At 40.0% G+C, this 24,157-nt stretch overlaps 3 protein-coding genes across 9 annotated transcripts in view; 1 reads left to right on the forward strand and 2 right to left on the reverse strand.

The window, feature by feature from the left end:
* NEK11 (NIMA-related kinase 11) overlaps positions 1–6,871 on the reverse strand; it is a 339,525-nt gene extending 332,654 nt beyond the window's left edge. The window contains exons 1-2 of one of the 3 annotated variants that reach the window (XM_011933680.1): positions 6,714–6,871; positions 3,833–4,102 (exon numbers count right to left, since the gene is read on the reverse strand). In XM_011933680.1, the coding sequence (XP_011789070.1) occupies positions 3,833–4,002 (170 nt within the window). In that variant the 5' untranslated portion in view covers positions 4,003–4,102; positions 6,714–6,871. Of the gene's footprint in view, positions 1–3,832; positions 4,103–5,705; positions 5,999–6,504 lie in introns of those variants that run through there. The other 2 variants (XM_011933679.1, XM_011933681.1) reach the window with 2 other exon arrangements.
* ASTE1 (asteroid homolog 1 (Drosophila)) lies at positions 6,867–20,692 on the forward strand. Its single transcript, XM_011933677.1, has 7 exons — positions 6,867–7,212; positions 8,431–8,553; positions 8,697–10,023; positions 15,595–15,805; positions 17,242–17,301; positions 17,951–18,146; positions 20,180–20,692. Exons 3-5 carry the CDS (start codon positions 8,722–8,724, stop codon positions 17,289–17,291), a joined length of 1,563 nt encoding a protein of 520 aa, XP_011789067.1. The 5' UTR covers positions 6,867–7,212; positions 8,431–8,553; positions 8,697–8,721; the 3' UTR covers positions 17,292–17,301; positions 17,951–18,146; positions 20,180–20,692.
* ATP2C1 (ATPase, Ca++ transporting, type 2C, member 1) overlaps positions 17,580–24,157 on the reverse strand; it is a 158,947-nt gene continuing 152,369 nt past the window's right edge. For all 5 annotated transcript variants that reach the window (XM_011933674.1, XM_011933672.1, XM_011933675.1 and 2 more), the window contains one exon: positions 17,580–18,138. In XM_011933674.1, coding sequence (XP_011789064.1) covers positions 18,043–18,138 — 96 coding nt within the window. In that variant the 3' untranslated portion in view covers positions 17,580–18,042. The remainder of the gene's footprint in view (positions 18,139–24,157) is intronic.

The following is a 24,157-nucleotide window of genomic DNA, read 5'->3' on the forward strand; positions in this document are numbered from 1 at the left end:
TCTAAAAAGTATTCACCTTCTAGCCACCTCTAACATTAACCAATTCCCTATGTCTAGCATGTAAAACATAATTTAAAACCATATCTAGTCAAATTTCTTGGACAATCAGTATCGCTTTACTGTGCTCCGCTCACAAGCTAAAGAGTCAGTCTCAATCCCAAAAAAAAAAAAAAAAAAAAAAAACGAGTATAGTTTCCTGCCTCCATACATGCATTACACATAACAATCACTGATGAGTTGATATCTTAGCTAAAAGGTTCACATTTTGAGAACTAGTTTATTTTGGACAGCCACAGAGATATAAAAGATGACAACAGAATTGTTACAATCTCAAGAAAAATCAATGAATAAGTTTTTTAAATTACATTCCTGGTTTCAGATTGGTTTATTTGGGAAATTTTTCTCATTTAAAAGTAATCCAAAAAAACCTTCCATTTAATTAGAAGTTTCCAGTTGCAGTCATTGGGTGGTAATTAGCTAAAGTTTTGTTAGGCTTCCTTTAATTATTCCTTTAACTCGCATTGTTTATAATTAAGGTGAATCTGTGTTGCTTTTGAGGGATAATTATGAGTGACGCAATGTGATACCTAAATCTTACCTAAATAGGCAGATACCGTATTATTATTACAGTCCTATGAGGTATTATACCCATTTTAAAGATGAGAAAACCAAACCTCAGATTAGGAATGTGCAGAATCTAGACTTCACATTAAGAACAGGCCTGGCTTTACTCCTTGTTTACATCCAAAGCTGGTATTTTAACAATGACACCATACTGCTCTGTTTCTATTATAGCATTCTAGAATTTTGTGAGTAGTCATATTCACACTGTTTTCTGATTTTAGCAAATAATTCTAAAAGCAATTGTCTACAAAGGTTGGCAGGTAGTGGAAAGGTGTGATGCAGCTGTATACAAGAGACAGTGAGGAGAGGCAGGAATGTGGCTAACTGGAGAATACAGAATTTGTCTAAAGGAGTAGCTGCTACCTAGCTTTAGCAGCCCATTGTGGCTACACAGGAACCGATGTTAGCAAACGTTACCAAATCTCAATTTATATGAGCTGTTCATTTAAAAATACTAACTACTGGCCAGGCACGGTGGCTCATGCCTGTAATCTCAGCACTTTGGGAGGCCAAGGCGAGAGGATCACCTGAGGTCAGTAGTTCAAGACCAGTCTGGCCAACATGGTGAAACCCTGTCTCTACTGAAAATACAAAAATTAGCCGGGTGTGGTGGTGCACTCCTGTAATCCCAGCTACTTGGGAGGTTGAGGTGGGAGAATCACTTGAACCTGGGAGGTGGAGGTTGCAGTGAGCCGAGATCGCGCCACTGCACTCCAGCCTGGGCGATGGAGTAAGACTCTGTTTCTTTTTTTTTTTTTTTTTTAGACGGAGTCTGGCTCTGTCACCCAGGCTGGAGTGCAGTGGCCAGATCTCAGCTCACTGCAAGCTCCGCCTCCCGGGTTCCCGCCATTCTCCTGCCTCAGCCTCCCGAGTAGCTGGGACTACAGGCGCCGCCACCTCGCCCGGCTAGTTTTTTGTATTGTTAGTAGAGACGGGGTTTCACTATGTTAGGCCGGGTGCGGTGGCTCAAGCCTGTAATCCCAGCACTTTGGGAGGCCGAGACGGGCGGATCACGAGGTCAGGAGATCGAGACCATCCTAGCTAACATAGTGAAACCCCGTCTCTACTAACAAGACTCTGTTTCAAAAAACAAAACAAAACAAAACAAAACAAAAAAACTGACTAATTTACTAAAAAGAAACACTACCCAGACCAAACAAAAGACATCTGAAAGCCACATGTGGCCAGTATGCAATATGTTTTGGATGCTGATGATGAAAGATTCCTTTCCCAGAGATTCTGGACTAGACCTTCTGGTGCCAAATGATTTTTGTCCGTTATCCTCACCATTGGATTCATTCCACAAACACAGACTCTGTCTGCCATCTTCAGCTCTGGTCATACTTTTTTAAGATTGGTTCAGGTACAAGAAAAATCACTAACAAATCACTTACCAACCAACCAGCCCCAGCCCCCTTTCTTCTCTCTTGTTCTCTTTCTCTCTCTCTTCCCCCCAACTACAAATACACTCTCTGCACTCACTATCTCAAGTCTAAAGGTTTCAAGTTTGATCTTCATACATCTTATTTTACATCCTTTTAATCAACTTTTTAGTCCTCCTGTGAATTATCTTAAAATTTTTCATATTCCTCATTAGTTAAAGAAACCAAAATTGGGTATGATCCTACAGTGTAGTTTTTAGAAGTATTGGGTCTGGTTTAGGTCTTACTCTCAACGTTTCCATAAAGGTTCTCTAATAATTGTCAGAAATTTATCATTCTATTCTAAATGGGTAGAAGAGCACCTCTAGGATTAAAGGAAAAAAATCCTTTTCAGTAGGAATCATAATGCATGTTCTAAGGACATCAGAAACACGCCAGCTCTTTTATCATCCCTCATGTAGAAATCTACTAAAAACTATAAATTCTAGATAATTACAGCTTTTAAAAATTCTGGACAGAGATCATTTAAAAGGTTGAGTTTCAAAACAAAGTAGTAACATCACTAACATTTACCTTTACAATTCCTATGACCTATGAGGATGTAGAAAAGTGTTTATCACACTGATTTTAAATCCACTCTGAAATATCCAATAGGCAAAAGCTGGAAGAACTTAGAGTAGCCTTAAAACCTCAGAAGAAAACAATATACTATGGGATGAAAATGTGGTCTTCTGGGGTTAAGGGCTGATATCTTGGATCATTCTTCCTTCTGCTTTCTCTTCCTCCCGCGTTTCTGATAGGCAAGTTTCTTACCCTAACTTCAGTTCCAACTTACTTTCCATTGCAGGAAATTAAAAAACCTTTACACCAAAAATGGAGGTTTATCTGCAAGGGAGGTACCATCTAAAGTTTTTAAGAGTTTTTCTCTATTATCAAAGTGTATAGGGTCCGATTATAATCAAAAGAGACAAGGTGACAAGGCGGTCATCAACATAAGCTAATTTTAAATGGGACTGTCCATTTGGTTTAAGTATTTAATCTGACGGCTTTCTGATTACGGAATTTGAAAATCTCCCCCATAGAAAGCCCAAAGAAAATTAATACTGTACTTTCTTTGGTATACCCTATTCATCTCAAATGTTAATAACTGTTCATTTGTATTTTGTAATATTTCTAAAACTAGTCATGATGAACAATTCTTATTTTCTCATTCAAGAAGTTCCAATCAAGTTAAGTGGAAGCAATATTGTCACTGAGACTGTGGCATGCCCAAACATCTTATTTTCACATAATCTTTCCCATTTCTAGCTCCCTTCTTGAGGTCATTTGGATATTATATTCACCTGCTGAAATGTCTTTAAACCTAATATGAAAGACTAATTAGGGAGCTTACCTATCTTCACGAAATACTTGGTTTGGTATAAAGAGCAAAGTGGACATTGCTCCATGCTCTTTTTTTTTTTTGACATTCTTGCTCTGTTGCCCAGGCTGGAGTGCAGTGGCATGATCTCGGCTCACTGTGCAACCTCTGCCTTCTGGGTTTAAGCAATTCTTGTGCCTCAGCCTCCCGAGTAGCTGAGATTACAGGCATGTACCACCCTGCCTGGCTAATTTTTGTATTTTTAGTAGAGACATTATGGTTTTGCCATATTGGCCAGGTTGGTCTTGAACTCCTGGCCTCAAGTGATTCGCCCACCTTGGCCTCCCAAAGTGCCGGGATTACAGGCATGAGCCACCATACCTGGCCTCCTTCATGTTCTTAATCAGCTAAGACTTGCAAACAAAAAGCAGCCTACTCAAGATTCATACGAAGTATTTTTACTTACAATTCCTCTCCTCGTTTGGCTTTCTTGTCTGAAACCAGATAGACAGTTCCAAAACTTCCACTGCCAAGTTTCCGTTGAAGCACATATCTTCTTGCAATCAAGGTCTTTGGATAAGTGGAAATGGCTGTTGATCCACTCACACACTTAGCTGCCTCTTGGAATTTCAGCATTGCTCCAAACAAGAGAGAACTGGTTCATTCATTTATAGAAACTTAACATTCAAGTCTCCTAAGAAATGGTCAAATTCATCCAAACAGTGTTGGTCAATTCCTTAAAGATGAAAAATTCAAAGATCAGGTCTAAAGGATGCTAAACGATCTCTAACAAAAAGTGTAAGTGCAGTGATTATCTGCACCTTGATCAGCAGACTGAATGACAACATATTGGTTAACGACCTGAAAGAAAAATGTTAAAAGGTAGAGATACCACAAATTCCAGTAGAAGGCAATCCTTCACAGGAAGAGCCTCCCTTTGTACATTGAAATTTGGCAGAACTGAATTATATCCAACTTTCCACAAATATCTGGGATGGACATCTGTTTTACAATCAACAATCTCTTCATTTAAGATTTATACTCCCCACCTACTTATAAAAGACTCCAAATACAAGAACATTATCACTTCCTTAAATCTATATATCAGTATCAACCTTTTTGTAATGCCCTCTTCCCACCTTATGTTTACTTTGGTTTACAAAGAGAGTTAGGATTAAACAAGGAATTAGCAGGTGCTGTTTCCTTTAGATTTTTTTTTTTTCTGTAGCTGTTAAACCACAGTTTTTGCATTTATTAGAGCAGATGCAAAGAGAGATAAGGATTCAGAGAGAATTTTTTCCCATGCTCAGCAAATTCTAGTTTCTAAAGTTCCTATTGTACAAATTGTGTATAATCTCTCTGGATTAAAAACAGGAAGAGTTAACAAATTCAATTCAAACCTAAAATTGCATTTAATGTCAGTGGAATATAAATGTTACACATATATTTGTAATTCTTCAGGGAGCTATGAGATGTGACAGTTATGAAAGGCAAGACTGTTTAGGCTGGGCGCAGTGGCTCGCGCCTGTAATCCCAGCATTTTGGAAGGCTGAGGTGGGCAGATCACGAGGTCAGGAGATCGAGACCATCCTGGCGAACACAGTGAAAGCCATCTCTACTAAAACTACAAAAAAATTAGCTGGGCATGGTGGCAGGTCTGTAGACCCAGCTACTCGGGAAGCTGAGGCATGAGAATGGCATAAACCCAGGAGGCAGAGCTTGCAGTGAGCCCAGATCTCGCCACTGCACTCCAGCCTGGGCGACAGAGCGAGATTCTATCTCAACGAAAAAAAAGAAAGGCAGGACTGTTTCATATGAGTAGGTACAAAGTAAAATCATTTTTATTCCATCAGAATGTTAAATGTTTTGTTAGTTATCAAGAAAAGTATGCTTTTGTTTTAAATTTATATAGAAATAACCTTTTAAATTGAAAACTGCTTATACCTTGAAGCTAGGTTTTCATATTCAACAATTCCAAAGCTATGAGACAAAAACGTAGTTTTTAAGGATGGTCAATAGGCCTTACGTGATGGTGTCCGTCAACCACAAAAACTACTAGGGCATGTAACCACAAAAATCTCAAAACAGAACATAAGTAAATGCCCATTTACAACATTTTCATTCTTAAAATGTATTAATCAGTTAAGTTGTACCTGATACCAATGAGATTAGTTGCCAGCTTTTTTTTCCCCTTCCAAAGACATGTTAGTAAAATCTGCTGAAAAAACAACGAGAGAGCAGGCCTCTAAATGTACCTTTTGTTTTTACTTCCCCTTCACTGTCATAAAAGTGATGCTGTCTGGCCATACTAAGCTGTTCAAATAAATATATGGACTTACAGCCTTTCCAACCGAAAAGGGTCCTTCAGGTCACTCGGTTATTCTCCTTAAAGATGAGATTAAGGTTCCCTTTAGGGAAGGACAGAATTACGGACGGACAGAATAGTGAGAACTTCTCAGAAAAGTGAGAAGTTCACTTCTAGCGGCTCCTATTTGTAAAGGACAGTCTAAACCCAGCAGTGCTTAAGCAGTCTGGTTCGGGCTGCAGAAGACTCTGGGACTAGGTTCCCTCCCGCCCAACCTCACAGACTCAGCCCTGCCACCCCCATTCCAGTCCACTTTTAGGTCATCCATTCCATCAGTCTCCTCTGTGCAACCGTAAACCTACCCAAGAATGTTTCGCATTGTCTAGATTCTAGAACTATCTGTTCACTTGACAACACCCTCCCCCTCGAGGTTTGTGAGTGAACTTGGGCACTGAGAACACATCTTCGTTATTTCTGCATCCCCGATCCCTGGCATAACCCCTGGCATATACTAGGTGTTTAAAAAATCTTGTTAGGGCAAATAAGTGTCCAGCAGATCAACTCCCGCCCAAAGGAGGGAAAAAAAGTTGGTTGAGAAAGATAGATGGGAACTTGGAGAAAGTTACCACTTGTGCAAACTACCCTTTCTCGGTGAAACAGATCTGGCAAAAGGCAACGGAAGGAGGAGTATTTATCACAAGTTGAAAATCAGTAGTTACCTTCCCAGGTAATAAGAGGAAGCCAATTTGTCACCAGGTTCTGCTATAGTAGAAATCTACCTTTAAAGTAAACCTTAACCTTAAGGTAAAACGAACAATTCCGTGCTTCTTCACTTTTTTAAACATTTACATTTTGGCAAAGCAGGTTAACGTTTATTGAGGGGCACTGAGACTGGAGTAGATCCGGAGATAAGACGTCCAGGAAAGCGAGATCTCAGCCATGGAGTCCTAGAGATTCGGAACCCAGCCCGAACAGCTTGAAACCATTACCTTCCCCCTCGCAGGGCAGCCTGGCGAGCCCCGAGGAGCACAGTGCGCTTTACCTTTCCCTGTTGTGGTCGGAGCGGCCCCCGGGACTTGCCCAAGTCTTGCCGGTAATCGAGCAGGCCTCAAACTAGGGGTAACCTTACCTACCGACCGCCAGATACCGCGGGCCACGGCTGTTTGGAACCGTCGCCAGGGAGACGGCGCGGGGCATACTGGGAAGTCGGGATGAGGCTGCAGCAAGGCGGAAGTGTTCGCCGACCCAAGTAGGCGGAGAAAGGGGAGGAGGATCGGTGGGTCAAGCTTTCCTACCCTGACAGTAGCTACTTCGGAACGTACGTCCCAGCCCACTTTAGCTACTTAGCGCCTCCGGGCCGGGAGCACCTGCTCCTTGGCGCAGTCTGGCGCCACCGGCATCCCGGAACTGTACTTCCCAGAGGCGTCACACGGCATACTTCCGGTTCCCGCTCTTGGGGTTGGACTCTCACGTGCAGGAGCCAGTCCTCGCTGGGCTCTAGCGGGCTTCTGATGGAGGAGCTACCCCTCTGGGAGGAAAGAGCAGGTGGGCTCTGCTGCAGGTCCGGGCGGCGCGTTGTTAGGGCCGAGGTGGCACGGTGTGTGAAGGCCTGTGTTTGAAGACTTAGGTCAAACCTTTGCCCGCCTTTCCCCTGCGCAGCTGTATGCAACTGTCTATGCAAGGCCCTGTAATTTGCATAGGACGAGTTGACAGGGTCTCTGCTTGTCGACGCTTTACAAGACTGCCTTGCAAAGAAATAAGTACTATACAGGATAGGGTTCTGAGATACTGACAGGGTTGGGACTAGCGTGAGGTAAGTGTAAAATGTAAATGGGTCTCAGTAAAATTCAGTAATCAAGATAAGTTTTAATGCAATATCTCTAAAACTCGAAATTATTGCAAAAAAAAAATCCGTGAGTGACAAAATGTCACGATTTTAATGTAACAGTACCGTGCTGCGCCATATTGAAGCCTGAGGCGCCAAAAGAAAAACCATCAATTCTGATCCTGTGAGTTAAGTTAGCCAGATGAGGAAGAGTAACTGGGCCAGATATGCAAAATAAGATGATGAAGGCCTGGCGCGGTGGCTCACGCCTGTAATCCCAGCACTTTGTGAGGCCGAGGCAGGCGGATCACAAAGTCAGGAGATCGAGACCATCCTGGCTAACACGGTGAAACCCCGTCTCTACTAAAAACACACACACAAAAATTAGCTGGGCGAGGTGGCGGGCGCCTGTAGTCCCAGCTACTTGGGAGGCTGAGGCAGGAGAATGGCGTGAACCCGGGAGGCGGAGCTTGCAGTGAGCCCAGATCGCGCCACTGCACTCCAGCCTGGGCGACAGAGCAAGACTCCGTCTCAAAAAACAAAACAAAAGAAAGATGAAAAGAGCTCGTGATTAGGGGTGTAACTGGATGGAGGGGTTCCTAGAGGCATGAAGCAGTTTTCCGTATACCAAAAACTATGCCAATTAAGAAGGGCCCACAAGCCTAAAGTCTGAAAGAAGTTCCGTGACTGTCAATACAAAAGAAAAACTTGATCGCTATCATAGGTCCTACACAGCTCATTTTACTGAAGCCCAAATGCTTTGTGATTATGAGATGAATAATGATATCATTTTTTAAGCTTAGGACTTTTTACTTTGACCCCACAAAACAAATACTGTGTGCTGTAAGATGTTGACTATTACCGCTTCAGAATCAAAGTTCACAGAATTTCTATACTTCTGTGTCAGTAATGGACTTTAATGATTTTTCTTTAGAATTAGCAGCAGCCTCTGTCACCATCCAAAGATCACAACCCATGAAACCATTGAGTTTGTGCTTTGTATCAGAAAGCAGAGGAGAATGAAAAAGCAAACTGCTAACATTGCTTGAGGATCTAGGTAAGAATTTATGGATGTTGATATCTATGTTCTATCTAAAGAGCACTTCATAACATTTGCTGTTGATTTAGTGGTGCTGGAAGCAATGACTTAGTGCCCCATAGCCAGCATCAATTGAAAATGCTTTCTGTTGTTTTAAACAGGTGATTAATTCTTTAGACTGTCGTCATGGGTATCCGAGGACTAATGAGTTTTGTGGAAGATCACAGTAATGAGTTCTTCACTGATTTGAAGTTGCGGGACACAAAAATTGTCATTGATGGCTATGCTCTTTTCCACCGTCTTTCCTTCAATTCAAACTTGGAGCTCCGGTATGGTGGGGACTATGATTCTTTTGCAGATATTGTACAAAAATTCTTTGAATCACTGTTTGCTTGTAATATATGCCCATATGTTGTATTAGATGGAGGATGTGACATTTCGGATAAAAAGCTTACAACTTTAAAGGATAGAGCTAGAGAGAAGATCCAGATGGCCCATTCCCTTTCTGTTGGTGGGAGTGGGTATGTATGTCCCTTACTCATCCGGGAAGTATTCATACAGGTTTTGATCAAGCTGCAGGTATGTTTTGTCCAGTGCTTTTCAGAAGCAGATCGGGACATTATGACACTTGCTAATCATTGGAATTGCCCTGTGTTATCGTCAGATAGTGACTTTTGCATTTTTGACCTGAAAACTGGGTTTTGCCCATTGAATAGCTTTCAGTGGAGAAATATTAACACTATTAAGGGCACACAAAACTATATCCCTGCCAAATGCTTTTCCCTTGATGCATTCTGCCATCACTTTAGCAATATGAATAAAGCTCTACTACCTCTCTTTGCGGTGCTATGTGGAAATGACCATATTAATCTACCTATCATGGAGACATTCTTAAGTAAAGCATGTCTTCCTCTTGGAGCTACCAGTCCTAAAGGGAGGAGACACCACCGAATCCTGGGACTTCTGAATTGGTTGTCTCATTTTGCCAACCCTACTGAAGCACTAGATAATGTTCTGAAATACCTCCCAAAAAAGGATCGAGAAAATGTTAAGGAACTTCTCTGCTGTTCCATGGAAGAATACCAACAGTCCCAGGTGAAGCTGCAGGACTTCTTTCAGTGTGGTACTTACGTCTGTCCAGATGCCTTGAATCTTGGTTTACCAGAATGGGTATTAGTGGCTTTAGCTAAAGGCCAGCTATCACCTTTCATCAGTGATGCTTTGGTCCTAAGACGGACCATTCTTCACACACAGGTGGAAAACATGCAGCAACCAAATGCCCACAGAATATCTCAGCCCATCAGGCAAATCATCTATGGGCTTCTTTTAAATGCCTCACCACATCTGGACAAGACATCCAGGAATGCGTTGCCTCCTCAGCCTCTAGCTTTCAGTGAAGTGGAAAGGATTAATAAGAATATCAAAACCTCAATCATTGATGCAGTAGAACTGGCCAAGGATCATTCTGACTTAAGCAAATTGACTGAGGTAAGAATTTTAATACTAAGGAAATTTTTGTAAAGTACTTTACAGGTTACAAAGTGCTGTCTTGTATATTAGCTCGCTGACTGTAACAAACTGATGAGGTTGAGTGCTATCTTGCCCTCATTTCATAGCTAAGAAATCTAGAAATTGAGTGAACTAGGTAATGTCTTAGCCAGAGAGTGACAGTACTAGGACTCAAACCCAGCTCTTTTAGCTCTAAATCTACCATTTCCACTGTACTTCAGTAGTCTGTGTTATCTTCACAGTTATTACTACTATATTGTTATTACTACTAGGTTAATACTAGCTATCAATAGAATGGGGTTATGTGGCTAAAAGGAAAAAAATTCACAACTAAAAAATAGTATAGACACTAATGATAGGCATAATATCTCAGAGTACATCAGATTTCAAATAAGGTTAGTGCTGATACTAAGGTCTAACTTTTTAACTTTTATTAATGAAGACCTTTTTTAAAATAGGTTTTTGTGGCCGGGCGTGATGGCTCACGCCTGTAATCCCAGTACTTTGGGAGGCCGAGGCGGACGGATCATGAGGTCAGGAGATCGAGACCATCCTGGCTAACAAGGTGAAACCCCGTCTCTACTAAAAATACAAAAATTAGACAGGCATGGTGGCAGGCGCCTGTAGTTCCAGCTGCTCGGGAGGCTGAGGCAGGAAAGTGGCATGAACCTGGGAGGCAGAGCTTGCAGTGACCAGAGATTGCGCCACTGCACTCCAGCCTGGGCAACAGAGCAAGACTCCGTCTTGAAACAAAAAAAAAATAGGTTTTTGTGTCATTATGGTTATTTGCCTAGTTTGATACAGAAAACATGATTCTTAGCCTAACTCAGTGTTGCTTAAACCTGAGTAACAGACCACCTTTTCAAGGAGAAAAAAATTCTCGTGGATCCCAGTGTTGTCTTTTTATATTACATATTTAAAATTACAAATAGATATGAAACGATGCTCATAAAAGAACTAGATTCAGAAATTAAATTCAGATAACTTAAAACAAAAAAGCAATTGCAATGCCCATTAGGGGATTTTCTTAGATCCAATGAAATATTCAGTCTCATAAGACTCATAGACCACAAGTGGCACCAGTCTACTCAAGGATGTAGGACAGCAACCACAGCTTCCCAGTGGGTTTGAGTCAGGTTTTCCTTTTCTGTCAGAGTTCTCCCAGCACTGTTATCAGTCTACATCAAAGGTTTACCAACATTGGTGATTTTGTCCCCCAGAGGACATTTGGCAATGCCTGGAGACATCTTTGTTGTCCCTACCTAGGGAGTAGAAGGGGTAGTGGTTGCTCCTGGTATCTAGTGGGGAGAGGCCAAAGATCCTGCTAAATTATACAATCTGTACTTACAGTGCACAGCAAAGTGCCCCATAACAAAGAATCTCTAGCCCAAAACACCAGTAGTGCCATTCCCTGGGCTATACAGCTGACCAGGAACTAGCCTCTTAGCCTCCTCATCAGTCACATCTCAGACAGGAGGAGATGAATGTCATAGTGTATGAATGCAAGAGCCTTCTTGGCATGGGGCAGTGAGTCCAAGAGCCTTCTTGGCATTGGCGAGTGACTGTTAAACCCCCAGGGTTTCTTTGGTGGCGGGGTGAAGAAAATGTTTTGGAATTAGTGATGGCTGTGCAAGTTTATAAATATACTAAACCAAGGCAAGGTGGCTCATATCTGTAAGCCCAGCACTTTGGGAGGCCACAGTGGGAGGATCACTTGAGGCCAGTAGTTCAAGACCAGCGCCTGGGCAACACAAGAAGACTCTGTCTCTACAAAAAAAAAAAACTAAAAATTAGCCAGGCATGGTGGTAGAGCTACTCAAGAAGCTGAGGTTGGAGGATTGTTGAGCCCAAGAGGTCAAGCCTGCAGTGAGCTGTGATTGTGCTCCCTGTTGAGCAAAACCCTGTCTCTAAAAATATATATACACTAAACCCACTGAATTGTGTACTTTAAAAGGATGGTTTTTATTACATATGAATTATATCTCAGTTAAATAAAGGAGAAAAAAAGGTGTCACTGGCTTAAAAGCCCCATTCCCTATAGGATCCAGTCTTTCTTATAATTCATGCCATAAACATAGCTAGCTAGGTCCCTGAGAGGGATATCCTACTTAAGACACTGCACTCAGGGAAACCCCAAGATATGGTGTCCCCACCAGGTATTTATAGTTCATTTATATATAGTTTAAGCTGAGATGCAATTTTATAAGTCATGTTTATAATGCTTGGTAACACAACTGACAACCTACCTTTAGCACATTTCCAGGGGTATAAAACTGGAAGGTGGAGCATAAGTCAAATTCTCCAAGGGATTTATTAACACTTTACCCACACCAATAAAATTCAAACTATAGCTACATTCTTAATGTTTTGCTGAAATTACATTTCTGCTGAAACATAAATGGTGCTGTTGAAGGAGAGTTTTTAAAAAAAAAATTTAATGGCTTTACTGAGAAGTAATGTACAGTGAAGTGCACATATTTAAAGTGTGTACTTTAATGAGTTTTGACATGTCTACATCTGTGAAGTCATCCTACAATTAAAATAATGAATGTATCCATAACCCCTAAAGTTGAATCTTGTTCCTTTGCAATTCATGCTTCCTTGAGTATAAACAAAGTAAAGTGCACAAATAATTTGTACAGCATGATAAATTTTTGCAAGGTCTATACATCCATGCAAAGGATCATTATCACCACCCCAGAAGCTTCTCCTAGTGTCTGGTTCCAGTCACTCGCTCTGCAACTCCCTATAATCACTCTCCTGACTGTTTAACAACACAGAATAGTTTTAACTGAATTTTTACTTTAGAAATGAACTCTTTCATCTGGCTTTTATTCCACATGAAATTCATTTGCATTGCTGTGAGTAGCTGATTTCTCATTGCTGTAACATTATTCTATTTTGGTATATTACCATTATACACTTATGAGCATTTTTTTTCATTATACAGCTTATGAGCATGAGCATTCAGGTTCTTTCCAATTTTCCATTTCCATGTGTTCATTAGCCATTTGATATTCTGTTATATGAAGTTTCTGTACGGTTTTTTGTTCATTTTTATTACCATATACGGTACCTTTGTCAAATAACATATTGTGAATAGTCTCTCCCATTGTTTATTCACTCTAGTATGTTTTGATGAACAGAAGTTCTTAATATACTCTAATTTACATTTTTATTATTTGTGGTTACCACTTTTATGAACTGCTTAAGAAATTGCCTACTCCAGGGTCATGAAAATTTTTTGCTGTTCACGTTTAACATTTAGATCTATAACTTAGCTAGAATTGGTTTTTTGTGGGTGCGTATGGTGTGAAATAGGGATCAGGACACCTTTTTTCCCCACATGGAAATCCAACTGAATCCATGAGTATAGCAGCAGGCTGCTTATATTCCTTGCTAAGTAGAGATGACTTAGTGTTCTCATCATTTACCTGGATTCACAATAGAGTGAAATTTTAGTTCACTCTCTGTGCTGTGCCATCACCCAGGTTTCTCTTGGCATAAATTAATCAATTCTGAATTTAGCTCAATGCTTAATTGTTCTAATTAGCCCATGAAAATTATAAATGTACCAGGTGCTAACGTGATTCCAAACACAAATGCAGGAACAAGTATAGAAACCTTGTGATAGTACCTATTCATTTTGTTTTTTACATCTTGTTGTAATACATTATCTGCTTTGACCAGCTGTTGTTAATAGAAACTGTATAGTCTCTCATTTAATTCCCACAATAACCACATGGGATAGGTTTTCATTTTGGTTATGTTAGTTGCAATAGACAGAGCACCATTCAAGTTAACCAATGGAAGGTTAATCATAAGGAGACACAGAAGTGGATCATTCTTAAGGAGTAAGGCAGCCAAGACCAGTAGACCAGTCTCTCTCCCGGCATCTCTGCCTCTTGGGGCAGTTGCTTCTGCAGGCTTGTACTTTCGCTCCCCCTGGGGAAGAGGGAAAGTAGTGGTCACATGGGATAGAACCTAACTTTAAGGGCTGTGAGTTGAGTACTTCCCCTTTTGGAAGGAACTGAGGACTGGTGAGTTTGATGAAACATCTTACACAAGTCATTATAATGACCATTTTACAGATAAGTCAGACAGACTGTAGAAAAGGTCTGAAACCTTTCGAACAAGGCCATAGGGTTAGTGCAGGGCAGAACATCTCTGAAGTCACAGCCAGACTGCTTTGTTTATGAAAAGTTGTAACTTGGCTCTATAATTCAGTAATTTAAATACTATATATCAGAAAAGAATTGGTGTATTTTCTTAGCTCTACTTAGTGCATTTTAAAAACCAGTTTAAGAGTTTAGTTTCCACTTTAAGTAGTTAAAACTACTTCCAGTAGGGGTGATTGGTTATACTATAAAGCTCTTTGCATATTTCTAATTTTAAAATTTTTATCACAATATTATTAAAAGCAGTATTTAGAAATATCGTAAAGTGTTCATGCATTAATGACAAAACTATTTTGTCATTTATGATGTGTTTTGTTTCAGGTGAACATCTCTAGTCTCAGCTGTCAACCACTCTTTCTACTAACTAGATGTTACGTGCTGAGAAATCTATCACCATCTCGACGTTCCAGAAAGCAGAAAATCTTTTTCTGGCTGTGTGCAGACACTAGGGATACAACTTTTTTTTTCGTAAAGTTTGATTTTAAAGTCCCCCAGAAGATGCCCTTTTAATGTTCCTATGAGTGCATGACCTGTAAGGTCCCTTCTGGTTCTTACAAGTCTTGGTAATTCATTGAGGTAAAATTATTTCAACAAGAACCTCAGTGCTCTTATAGCTGTTTACTTCTGAGCTTTTACTTGAAGTACACTTTAAACCATGAAGTAAAAGTGAGTGTGGTGTGTTACAGCAAGCACGATGCAAGTAGTCCTTAAAATAGTCCTATCTCCCTTGAATATACCTCTAATCTACAAGCAGCCCCCTGGGACAATCCCTGTGTGTCTTTTATGCAAAGACAATAAAGCATTCAACAGGGAAGGGACATGAGACAGGACCCAAACAAATAGAAAGAGTATATGCCACAAAGGGTTCCTACAAGCAACGTTTGTCTTCTGGAGGCAATTAGTAATGGCATCATGTTGAAGGCAAATGCCTGTTGCACAGGCAACAGGTGGGGTTGAGTATAGAGCTTTGTTTCTCAAAGTAGAATACTTGGGCTGCTGGTTAAAATGTATATTCCTGGGCTCTCAGGTTAGTCAATCAAAATTTATGGAGTAGGGCCTGAGGATTGAATTTTTAACAAGCTTCCCATGTGACATGTGCACTGAAGATGCTCACCAGCGTATACAAAGAGGATGGAAAGACATAAGTAAAGGTTGTGTAGGAGTATGCAGTACACCCATTCAACCAACCATATTTATAAAGCATCTTATTCATGTTCTAAATGCTGTGGGTGTGGCTGATTTTTTTTTTCCCCACAAGAAGTTTTAACAGCTGACAGAAGTTTCATTAGCATTAAATCTCATGCTATGGTGGAAAAAAAATTAACAGACATTTCCCAAAGTAACTTGCAGGATGCTTGGTGTGTATTTTCAGCTCTCCTTGAGGCGGCGGCAGATGCTTCTGTTAGAAACCCTGAAGGTGAAACAGACCATCCTGGAGCCAATCCCTGCTTCACTGAAGTTGCCCATTGCTGTCAGTTGCTACTGGTTGCAGCACACTGAGACCAAAACAAAGCTACATCATCTACAATCCTTACTGCTCGCAATGCTAGTGGGACCCTTGACTGCCATAATCAACAGCCCTGGTAGGTAACTGGAAATTACAGGAGTATATTGTTGCATGTTGCTTGCAAACTGTTTGCTCAAGAGTTTTACACAAACAAAAAAGTATTCTTGGATTATTTACTCCCATTAATATCGGAACTTAGATGTGGAGTCATCAAAATATCATTCATTCATTGGTAAATATTTTTTAACACTTCATGTGCCAGGCTCAGTGCTGGAGGGCTTGAATCTTAAGTATACAGCAGTGAGATGTGTTGGGACACTGCCAACTCCCATCTCTTTGGTGGCACCTACTGCTTTAACTTGTGAAGTATGACAGTGTATTTTGCCAGCTGCATTTGTATTCCACGTTCCCTGTCCAATTATTCGCACAGCAGCAACGTCATCACAAGAAACTTGCCCAGAAGTGAAACCTCTAAATACCTACAGCCACTGCATTCTTGCTTATACATCTTTTTATTCCTTTTTCTCTGCTGTTTCAATTAGTATGTAAGTAGTGATGACATAGTAATTTGTTTTTTTTTTTTTTTTTTTTTTTTTTGAGATGGAGTCTCACTCTGTTGCCTAGGCTGGAGTGCAGTGGCACAATCCTGGCTCACTGCAACCTCTGCCGCCTGGGTTCAAGCGATTCTCCTGCCTCAGCCTCCCAAGTAGCTGGGATTACAGGAGCCTGCCACCACACCCAGCTAATTTTTGTATTTTTAGTAGTGACGGGGTTTCACCATCTTGGTCAGGCTGGTCTTGAACTCCTGATCTTGTGATACACCTGCCTGAGCCTCCCAAAGTGCTGGGATTACAGGCATGAGCCACCACGCCCTGCCAGTAGTATCTCTTAAATACACCGAAGCAAGTTTATCTGCATATAATACAAGGTGAAGTAAATGCTGAAACATTGGGACACTATAAAACTCTAGTGGAATATCCTCTTTAAAGATTATGAATGCTCTACCACTGTATAAATATGTATAATAATTATACTCTAGAATAGTACTATCTAATATGGTAGCTACTAGCCAGACGTGGCCAAAGTTAAATTCCATTTAAATTAAAAATTGAGGTTTTCAGTTACACTAGCCACACTTCAAGTGTCAGGTAGTCACATATGGCCATAGACTAGCTTACTGTATTGGACAGCACTGCAGAAAGTTCTATTAGATAGTGCTACTCTAGTTTACTATTTTATAAGAATAAGTTAGATAAAATAATGGAACAGCATGGACTCCTGTTTCCCAAGTATTAAGGCTCAAGCTTGACAGCTGTCAGAGGGACTATTGTTATACGACAGCCAACTTAAATCAGTGAAGGCCCACTGCTGCTTTACGAACACAGATTTAGGATATTTCCTCTGATTGAATAATAAATACACTGTAAGAAAGCTCTCAGAGCACAAGCCTATTAAGTTTTTACCTGAGTCCAACAGAAGGGGCATGTCAAGGGTCTGTTTCTTTTCTTTTAGGAAACGTGGACCCTGTCCCCAGGCAGGCTCAGTGCCTTGCTGCTCGCTAGTTGGTAAAAGGTGGGCCTCCTTTTGATTATTTTCAAATTGGTCCAGATGTTAATTTTGTGTACCCCTGCCCAAACAAATCTGTAGAAACTTAGAGCTAAACACACGCAACATTCCTTATTTCCTAGGATTGCTGCTTCTTGCCCCTTATCCTCTACTATGAAAAGAAGCTGATTATTTGCCAAACTCTCCAAGTCATACTTTAGCTTCCTCCCATAAAACACAGAGGTCAAAATGTGTTTTGAACACACAGGTTGTTTCTTTAACATAAATGTACCACAGCATGGGAATTTCGGTGAAAGAGAACAGTAAAGAGAATAATATTTAATAGTCATTTGTATTTTTCATAGACACAGATTTAGGGTTTAGAGAACTCAAATGCAGACATGTTTATAGTCAGGTAGTAGACCAGTGGAAGAGATCTTATTTCAGGGAAAAAGTAAATTCTGATGGGTTGAATAAAGTTAGGTCATCATTAAAAAAACAGTTCAGTATCAGTATTTCCATTTATACAGCAAGGCATTTATGAAGCCAGAAGAGAAAAACATCTTAGTTTTTTTCAATGCATTGTTTTCTGTATAGAATTTGTAGTATATGTGGGGAAATGAAAAGCTGTTACAGTGCTTTTGAAATACTGCCCTTGGGTTGTTTCTTTATTTAGGTAAGGAAGAGCTGCAGGAAGATGGTGCTAAGATGTTGTATGCAGAGTTCCAAAGAGTGAAGGTGCAGACACGGCTGGGCACAAGACTGGACTTAGACACAGCTCACATCTTCTGTCAGTGGCAGTCCTGTCTCCAGATGGGGATGTATCTCAACCAGCTGTTGTCCACTCCTCTCCCAGAGCCAGACCTAACTCGGTAAGCACCATGGGAAACTTTAGTTCAGATGGAAGCACACAAAAGTAAATACAGTACTTTCACTTATATTTAAAGCAACAAAGTTACTTAAAAAAAAAAACAACCTAATCTTAGTGTAATTGATTTTGAGTCACTGTTATAGCTGAAGAGCTGGAAACAGGAAAAATATTAAATTTCCATATTCTCGAAGAATGTTTCCATGATTCAATCCAATTTTAAAACATCAGTTCCTTTAAGTAAAACATTAATATGTGGGAGAGGGGAGGTAATTGTTGGTAGGATATAACTCTCTCCTTTCCTCTTGGTCTTTAAATGTCACTTTGTAGAGCCTTTTTCTGATAACCCACCCTAGTGAGACATACTGTCTACCCTCATTCACTCTAGTCCTGTTACTCTGTATTTATTTATTTATTTATTTTTTTTTTTTGAGGCGGAGTCTCGCTCTGTCGCCCGGACTGGAGTGCAGTGGCCGGATCTCAGCTCACTGCAAGCTCCGCCTCCTGGGTTTACGCCATTCTCCTGCCTCAGCCTCCCGAGTAGCTGGGACTACAGGCGCCCGCCACCTCGCCCGGCTAGTTTTTGTATTTTTAGTAGAGACGGGGTTTCACCGTGTTAGCCAGGATGGTCTCGATCTCCTGACCTCGTGATCCGCCCGTCTCGGCCTCCCAAAGTGCTGGGATTACAACTCTGTATTTTTTTTAACTGCATTCCTTACCACTTGGCATATGGCTTACTCATTCATTCAAATATTAAATGCCTACCCTGTGCTAGGGTGTAGGGACAAAAACAGAATCTCTGCTCAAATGGAGCTTTCATTCTAAGTGAGATGATGAGTAGATGCCCAAGTGAACTTAACATAGGATGTTTGCTTTACCAGGCAAGAAAGACAATAAGGGAGTTGAGCCTATGTGCCACAGAGTAATTATAATGTTTGTCTGTGGAGTTTAAGCTGGGTATCATAAAAAGAAATGACAGCAGCAGTAGGGTGTAGAGCAGTGAAAAAAGTGATAGGATCAATGGATTGGACATCTTGGTAATTGACCATCCAGGAGGTACTTGAGGGAGAGATGAAGATAAAAAGGAGATAAATTATGTTTTGTTTGTCTCTCCACTCAGATGTAAACTCTATGGGTGGAGGGGCTTGTCTATTTAATTTGCTGTTGCAGCCCCAGTGCCTTCAATACTTTGAATGAGGATATATGGAGGCATACAAAATATGGTGGGACTTTATATATTTCAAGGTAAAAAGCCTCCTGGCAGTAAACAGTGTTGTTAATGTATCTCTGGGCCTTATATCTGAGCTAACACAAATAAGACTAATTGGCCTTTGACCCATGGATTCTTTATTTCTTTTGTTTAATAATTTAAGGTCATTCTTGACTGGATCCTCTTTAGTTACCACAAATCCTTTTAAAACAAAACAGGAAACACAAAACCAAACAGTTCTCTTAATTATGATTTAAAGAGCAGGACTGTTCTTGAATCTCAGCATAACCAAGGCTTTTTACACAGAGATTTTACACTGATTAAATGATGGTTCTACATGGATTGCTGAGGTACCAGTTCATCAGCTTTGTCCATAACTAATAAACTTGTGGATTCCAATTAATCTCATCTTCTATTTGTGAAGGTTTTTAGTCCCAGTGAATGACCTTGCAAATGATGCCAATAAGTTTTCTCCTATTCTAACAAACCACCTGTTTGGTTTATCAGGGTCATTTTAAATTCCTTTTCTTTAAAATTAAAGTGTTAAAGACACCTGCTCAGCCTGGGACTAACTGCAGAACCAGCTAAGCATGCATCATGTAATTTGTTGATAAAAAGTTTTTAAGTATCACCAGCAAAGAATCTTTGTCATACCAGCTCAGTTCCTTCCTTCAAAGAACAGATTATTCTTAAGTAATTTCAATAATATTATAGAGCAATAAGAGCTCTCATTGTTTAGATGCATTTGTTGAACCTATGTCAATGGTGGTTATCCTGTTGCACTGAATTAGTTCTTTAACAACATACTGTTTTCTCCCTTTGAACAGACTGTACAGTGGAAGCCTGGTGCACGGGCTATGCCAACAACTGCTAGCATCAACCTCTGTAGAAAGTCTCCTGAGCATGTGTCCTGAGGCTAAGCAACTTTATGAACATCTATTCAATGCCACAAGGTCATATGCCCCCACTGAAATATTCCTACCAAAAGGTAAATCAAATTCAAAAAAAAAAAGGCAGAAGAAACAGAATACCAGCTGTTCTAAGAACAGAGGGAGAACCACTGCACACACCAAGTGTTGGTACCAGGGAAACAACCGGTTTGGGTTGTTAATGGTTGAAAACTTAGAGGAACACAGTGAGGCCTCCGACCTTGAATAAAATTCAGTTTGCATCAAACTAGATGTATTTAATATAATCCTTACTTCAAATTATTCTGTTACCTCCCTTGAAACAATTAACTTTTTCTTTAGGACTAACCTGTTAGAGGATAAACATCACAACAATCTGAATTCCAAGTTATTTTGTATTTTGCTTTTAATAAATACAACCTGATTTAAGAAACTTTTGTATTTCTAAATATGTTTGAAACCATGTTTATACCTCTCACGTTCCACTTCAGCAAGTTAACGGTAATATATGCTATATGCTTTAAATTGCAGCAATTTAGCCAGCTACATTCTCAGAAAGAGTAGAAGTCTCACTCAATTATTGCCTTTAAGTAGCGTTATCATTTCAAAAATTTTTAAGAACAGTTTCCTCTTTGTACTTTAGTATGAAGTCTGGGCAATGAAAGGTAGAGAAGTGAGGATGCCAGACAGAAAATGTCTCTACTAAAAGTAAGTACTTAAGTCAATGAGACCATGACAGGATTGAAGAGCACTTTAGGTACACTCCAGGTTTTAAAGCAGAAGTTGAAACTAATGGCCCCAGCCAAATAGGAAACAGCATCCTGAGCTGTTAGACCTAGAGGAGGAGGAAACAGTGAGAAGTGAAAATATCAGAGATATATGCAGCAATACCAGACTCTATGGCCTCTTTATACTATAGATTTTGACCCATTAATGAGATGTGAAAGTAATGAGTCACACCCATTATTTTTTAATGAAAAAATTAGAATGGAAAATATCAGATAATACATATCATGTATTAGGTCATTGTGTAAAATGTATTCCTTACTGTGGACTGTAGTGAAAAAGTTTAAAAGGTACTGCTCTGGAAAATACTGCCAGATAGAGGCTGCTAAAATTAGAAATACCTGAAGAGTTGTGAAGGTGCAAGCCAGTTCCAAATAAGAACTTGAAAATAAAGAGAACCAAGTAGAATAAATGCATTGGGCAAGATCCGAAAATATATTCAACCTTCATTTTATTTGTATTCATACAAATTGTGTTCTTCCTTCTGTACTCTCTCACTGGTATATTCCATCAGGAATAGCCCAAAAGGTAGCTTTAAAGCTGCCATTTTGAGCAGGCCTATGTACAGTTCCTAATATCTGATAAACAATTTTCTTTACTTTCCTAGAAGTACCATACTCTTAGAGGAATAAGCCCAGCATCAGCCAGTGTCAAACACACACCTGCCAAGTGTTGACTGGGTTTCTCCATTTACAAACGACACAATACAACATTTGCTCCTAGAATATTCAAACCTAACAATTACTTTGTTAAATAAGAGTTCTTGAAATAAGGAAATTTTTATTATTTTCAGAGGATTACATGGGAGTTCTTCAGTAAGGTTATTTTTATAACCTTACTAACAACCATCTCCAAAGAGATGGTTATTCCCAGAAGAATCAAGAAAAGAGCAGTCAAGTACATCTATTTTTGAAAAGAAATGTTACTGGAAAATAATGTATCTAATGGGGACTATAAACATGTCAGACCCGTGCTGGGTGTGTGGCTCACGCCTGTAATCCCAGCACTTTGGAAGGCCAAGGCAGGCAGATTATTTGAGGTCAGGAGTTCAAGACCAGCCTGGCCAACATGGTGAACCCCATCTCTACTACTAAAATACAAAAATTAGCCAAGCAGCATCATGGCAGGCACCTGTAGTCCCAGCTACTCAGGAGGCTGAGGTGGGAGAATTGCTTGAACCTGGGAGACAGAGGCTGCAGTGAACCGAGATAGCGTCACTGTACTCTAGCCTAGGTGTCTCAAAACAAAAACAAAAACAAAACAAAACAAAACAAAAAACACACACATAAGACCTTTGTTACACCAAATCCTCCCTACCTTGATTCCTGGAGGTTTGAGGCTAATCTGGAGATATTAATATAACTGTCCCATTTCCTGGGTTGTCATCAACACTGCTTCTTAAAACCACTGAATTACCTCTATCATGTTTTTCTTTGATTAAAAGTGTCCTCCTCCAGCAGAAGTAATAAGTCAGGTTCCTTTCTCTAACCATGGCACTCAGGACCATTCCACTGAAAATTATCCAGCCTTGCAGTAAAGGAGTGAAAGTCTAATAATGTCCCTTTAAGCATACTACCCTGGTGTATATCTTCTCCTACATATATTAGATGAGAGGTCACAGGCACTTCACAGGAGTATGTAAGGTGGTTGGTTCACCGAAGAATGATGACATAGCACCTGAACCCCCTGCAGAAGACATTCTTGTTTAAGCTGCTTGGGAGACAACATACAATGAAATGACAAAAGATTATTTTATTAGGTTGGTGCAAAAGTAACTGTGGTTTTTACCATTATATAAAGGATTGTCTGTGAGATGCAAAATGGCAAAGTGCAGACTGAATACTACAATAAGGAAACAGCAGTCACCAGGATGAGAGGTTAAATCACAGGAAGATTCTCATGCCTGGCTTTTGACCTGGCTTTAAAGAATAGGAATTTTAAAATTCAGATCAGATATACATTAGGAACACCTGTGTAGAAGCAGAATGTTATACATCCCATATTCCCTTTCCAAAATCTAGTTTCCTGTGTTTGCAATCAAGTGATTAGGTCCTGCTCTCTCTAATTCAGTTCTAACAAATGAAATCTCATCTTAGGCTTTGGAAATTGTCTTCAGTTAGCAGCTCAAGTAACAAAAGGAACTCTGGGCAGCTAAGATGAATGAATTTTAGAGATAAAGCTGAAGAGACAGGAAAACTTTTACTATAACCTAATCATGTTCTGTATTTAGTGGTGATAAAATTATATGTGAAGTCTATTTTGTACAAGCACTTTTTGAGACACCTGGACCTTGAAAGTTTAATATACATCCTGTAAATATAATCACAGGTCTTTCATGCTATTTGATCATGGGGAAAGAATTCAAATTAATCTTTTACCATCTGAATTTGAATTTCAGAAGATAAAGACCATAGCTAAAAAGCCCTTAGAATTCTCTTTTTCTCCTTTGTGCACAAAAGGAAATAAATCAATGACTATGCCTCAGTTGCCCTACCTGCAAAGGATTTTAACAGTCCAAATTATTGTCTAAAAGATAAAATAACATGTATTTTTAAGTTACTTAACGCAGTGCCTGATACTAAAAATGTGTTATTAAGTGATGGCCATTGTTATATTCCCAATGAAAAGCCAGGGCAAAGCAAGGAATGTGGGAAGAACTGAGTGAGTGTTAAGCAGTACAAAGATTAAGACAACGTTTGAGACCAGAATTGCCATAGGTTTAAGAGCAGAATTTTGCAGAGGCAAAAGAGATCAACACTATCAAATATGGTGAAGAAGAGAGACAGGCAGGAATGTGAGACTATTATAGCAACTCCAGCAGTAGCCACACTGGAAAGGGCAGAAAACTACCAAAAGAATTTCAATGGGCAGCCAAGCTCAAACTTAGAAAATAATGAAAAAAGACTAGAAGGAATTATCCCCATGTGAGTACCTGTCCCCCTTTAGCCCTTTTTCCTATTTTCAGAGTTTTCTGTAGTGTTTTTAAAGCTCAATTTGAAAGAGCCCTTGGCATGTTTAAAGATAGGAAAAGGTGGCCAGGCGCAGTGGCTCACACCTGTAATCCCAGCACTTTGGGAGGCCGAGGTGGGCAGGTAACGAGGTCAGGAGATC

The sequence above is a fragment of the Colobus angolensis genome, unplaced genomic scaffold (genome assembly GCF_000951035.1).
Source record: "Colobus angolensis palliatus isolate OR3802 unplaced genomic scaffold, Cang.pa_1.0 Scaffold129, whole genome shotgun sequence".
Lineage (NCBI taxonomy): Eukaryota > Metazoa > Chordata > Mammalia > Primates > Cercopithecidae > Colobus > Colobus angolensis.

Coding starts and splice junctions, on each gene's coding strand:
- ASTE1 (XM_011933677.1), top strand. CDS start 8,722: ATGGGTATCCGAGGACTAATGAGTTTTGTGGAAGATCACAGTAATGAG. Junction 10,024..15,594: donor ACTTAAGCAAATTGACTGAG/GTAAGAATTTTA, acceptor GTGTATTTTCAG/CTCTCCTTGAGGCGGCGGCA. Junction 15,806..17,241: donor TGCCATAATCAACAGCCCTG/GTAGGTAACTGG, acceptor CTTTTCTTTTAG/GAAACGTGGACCCTGTCCCC.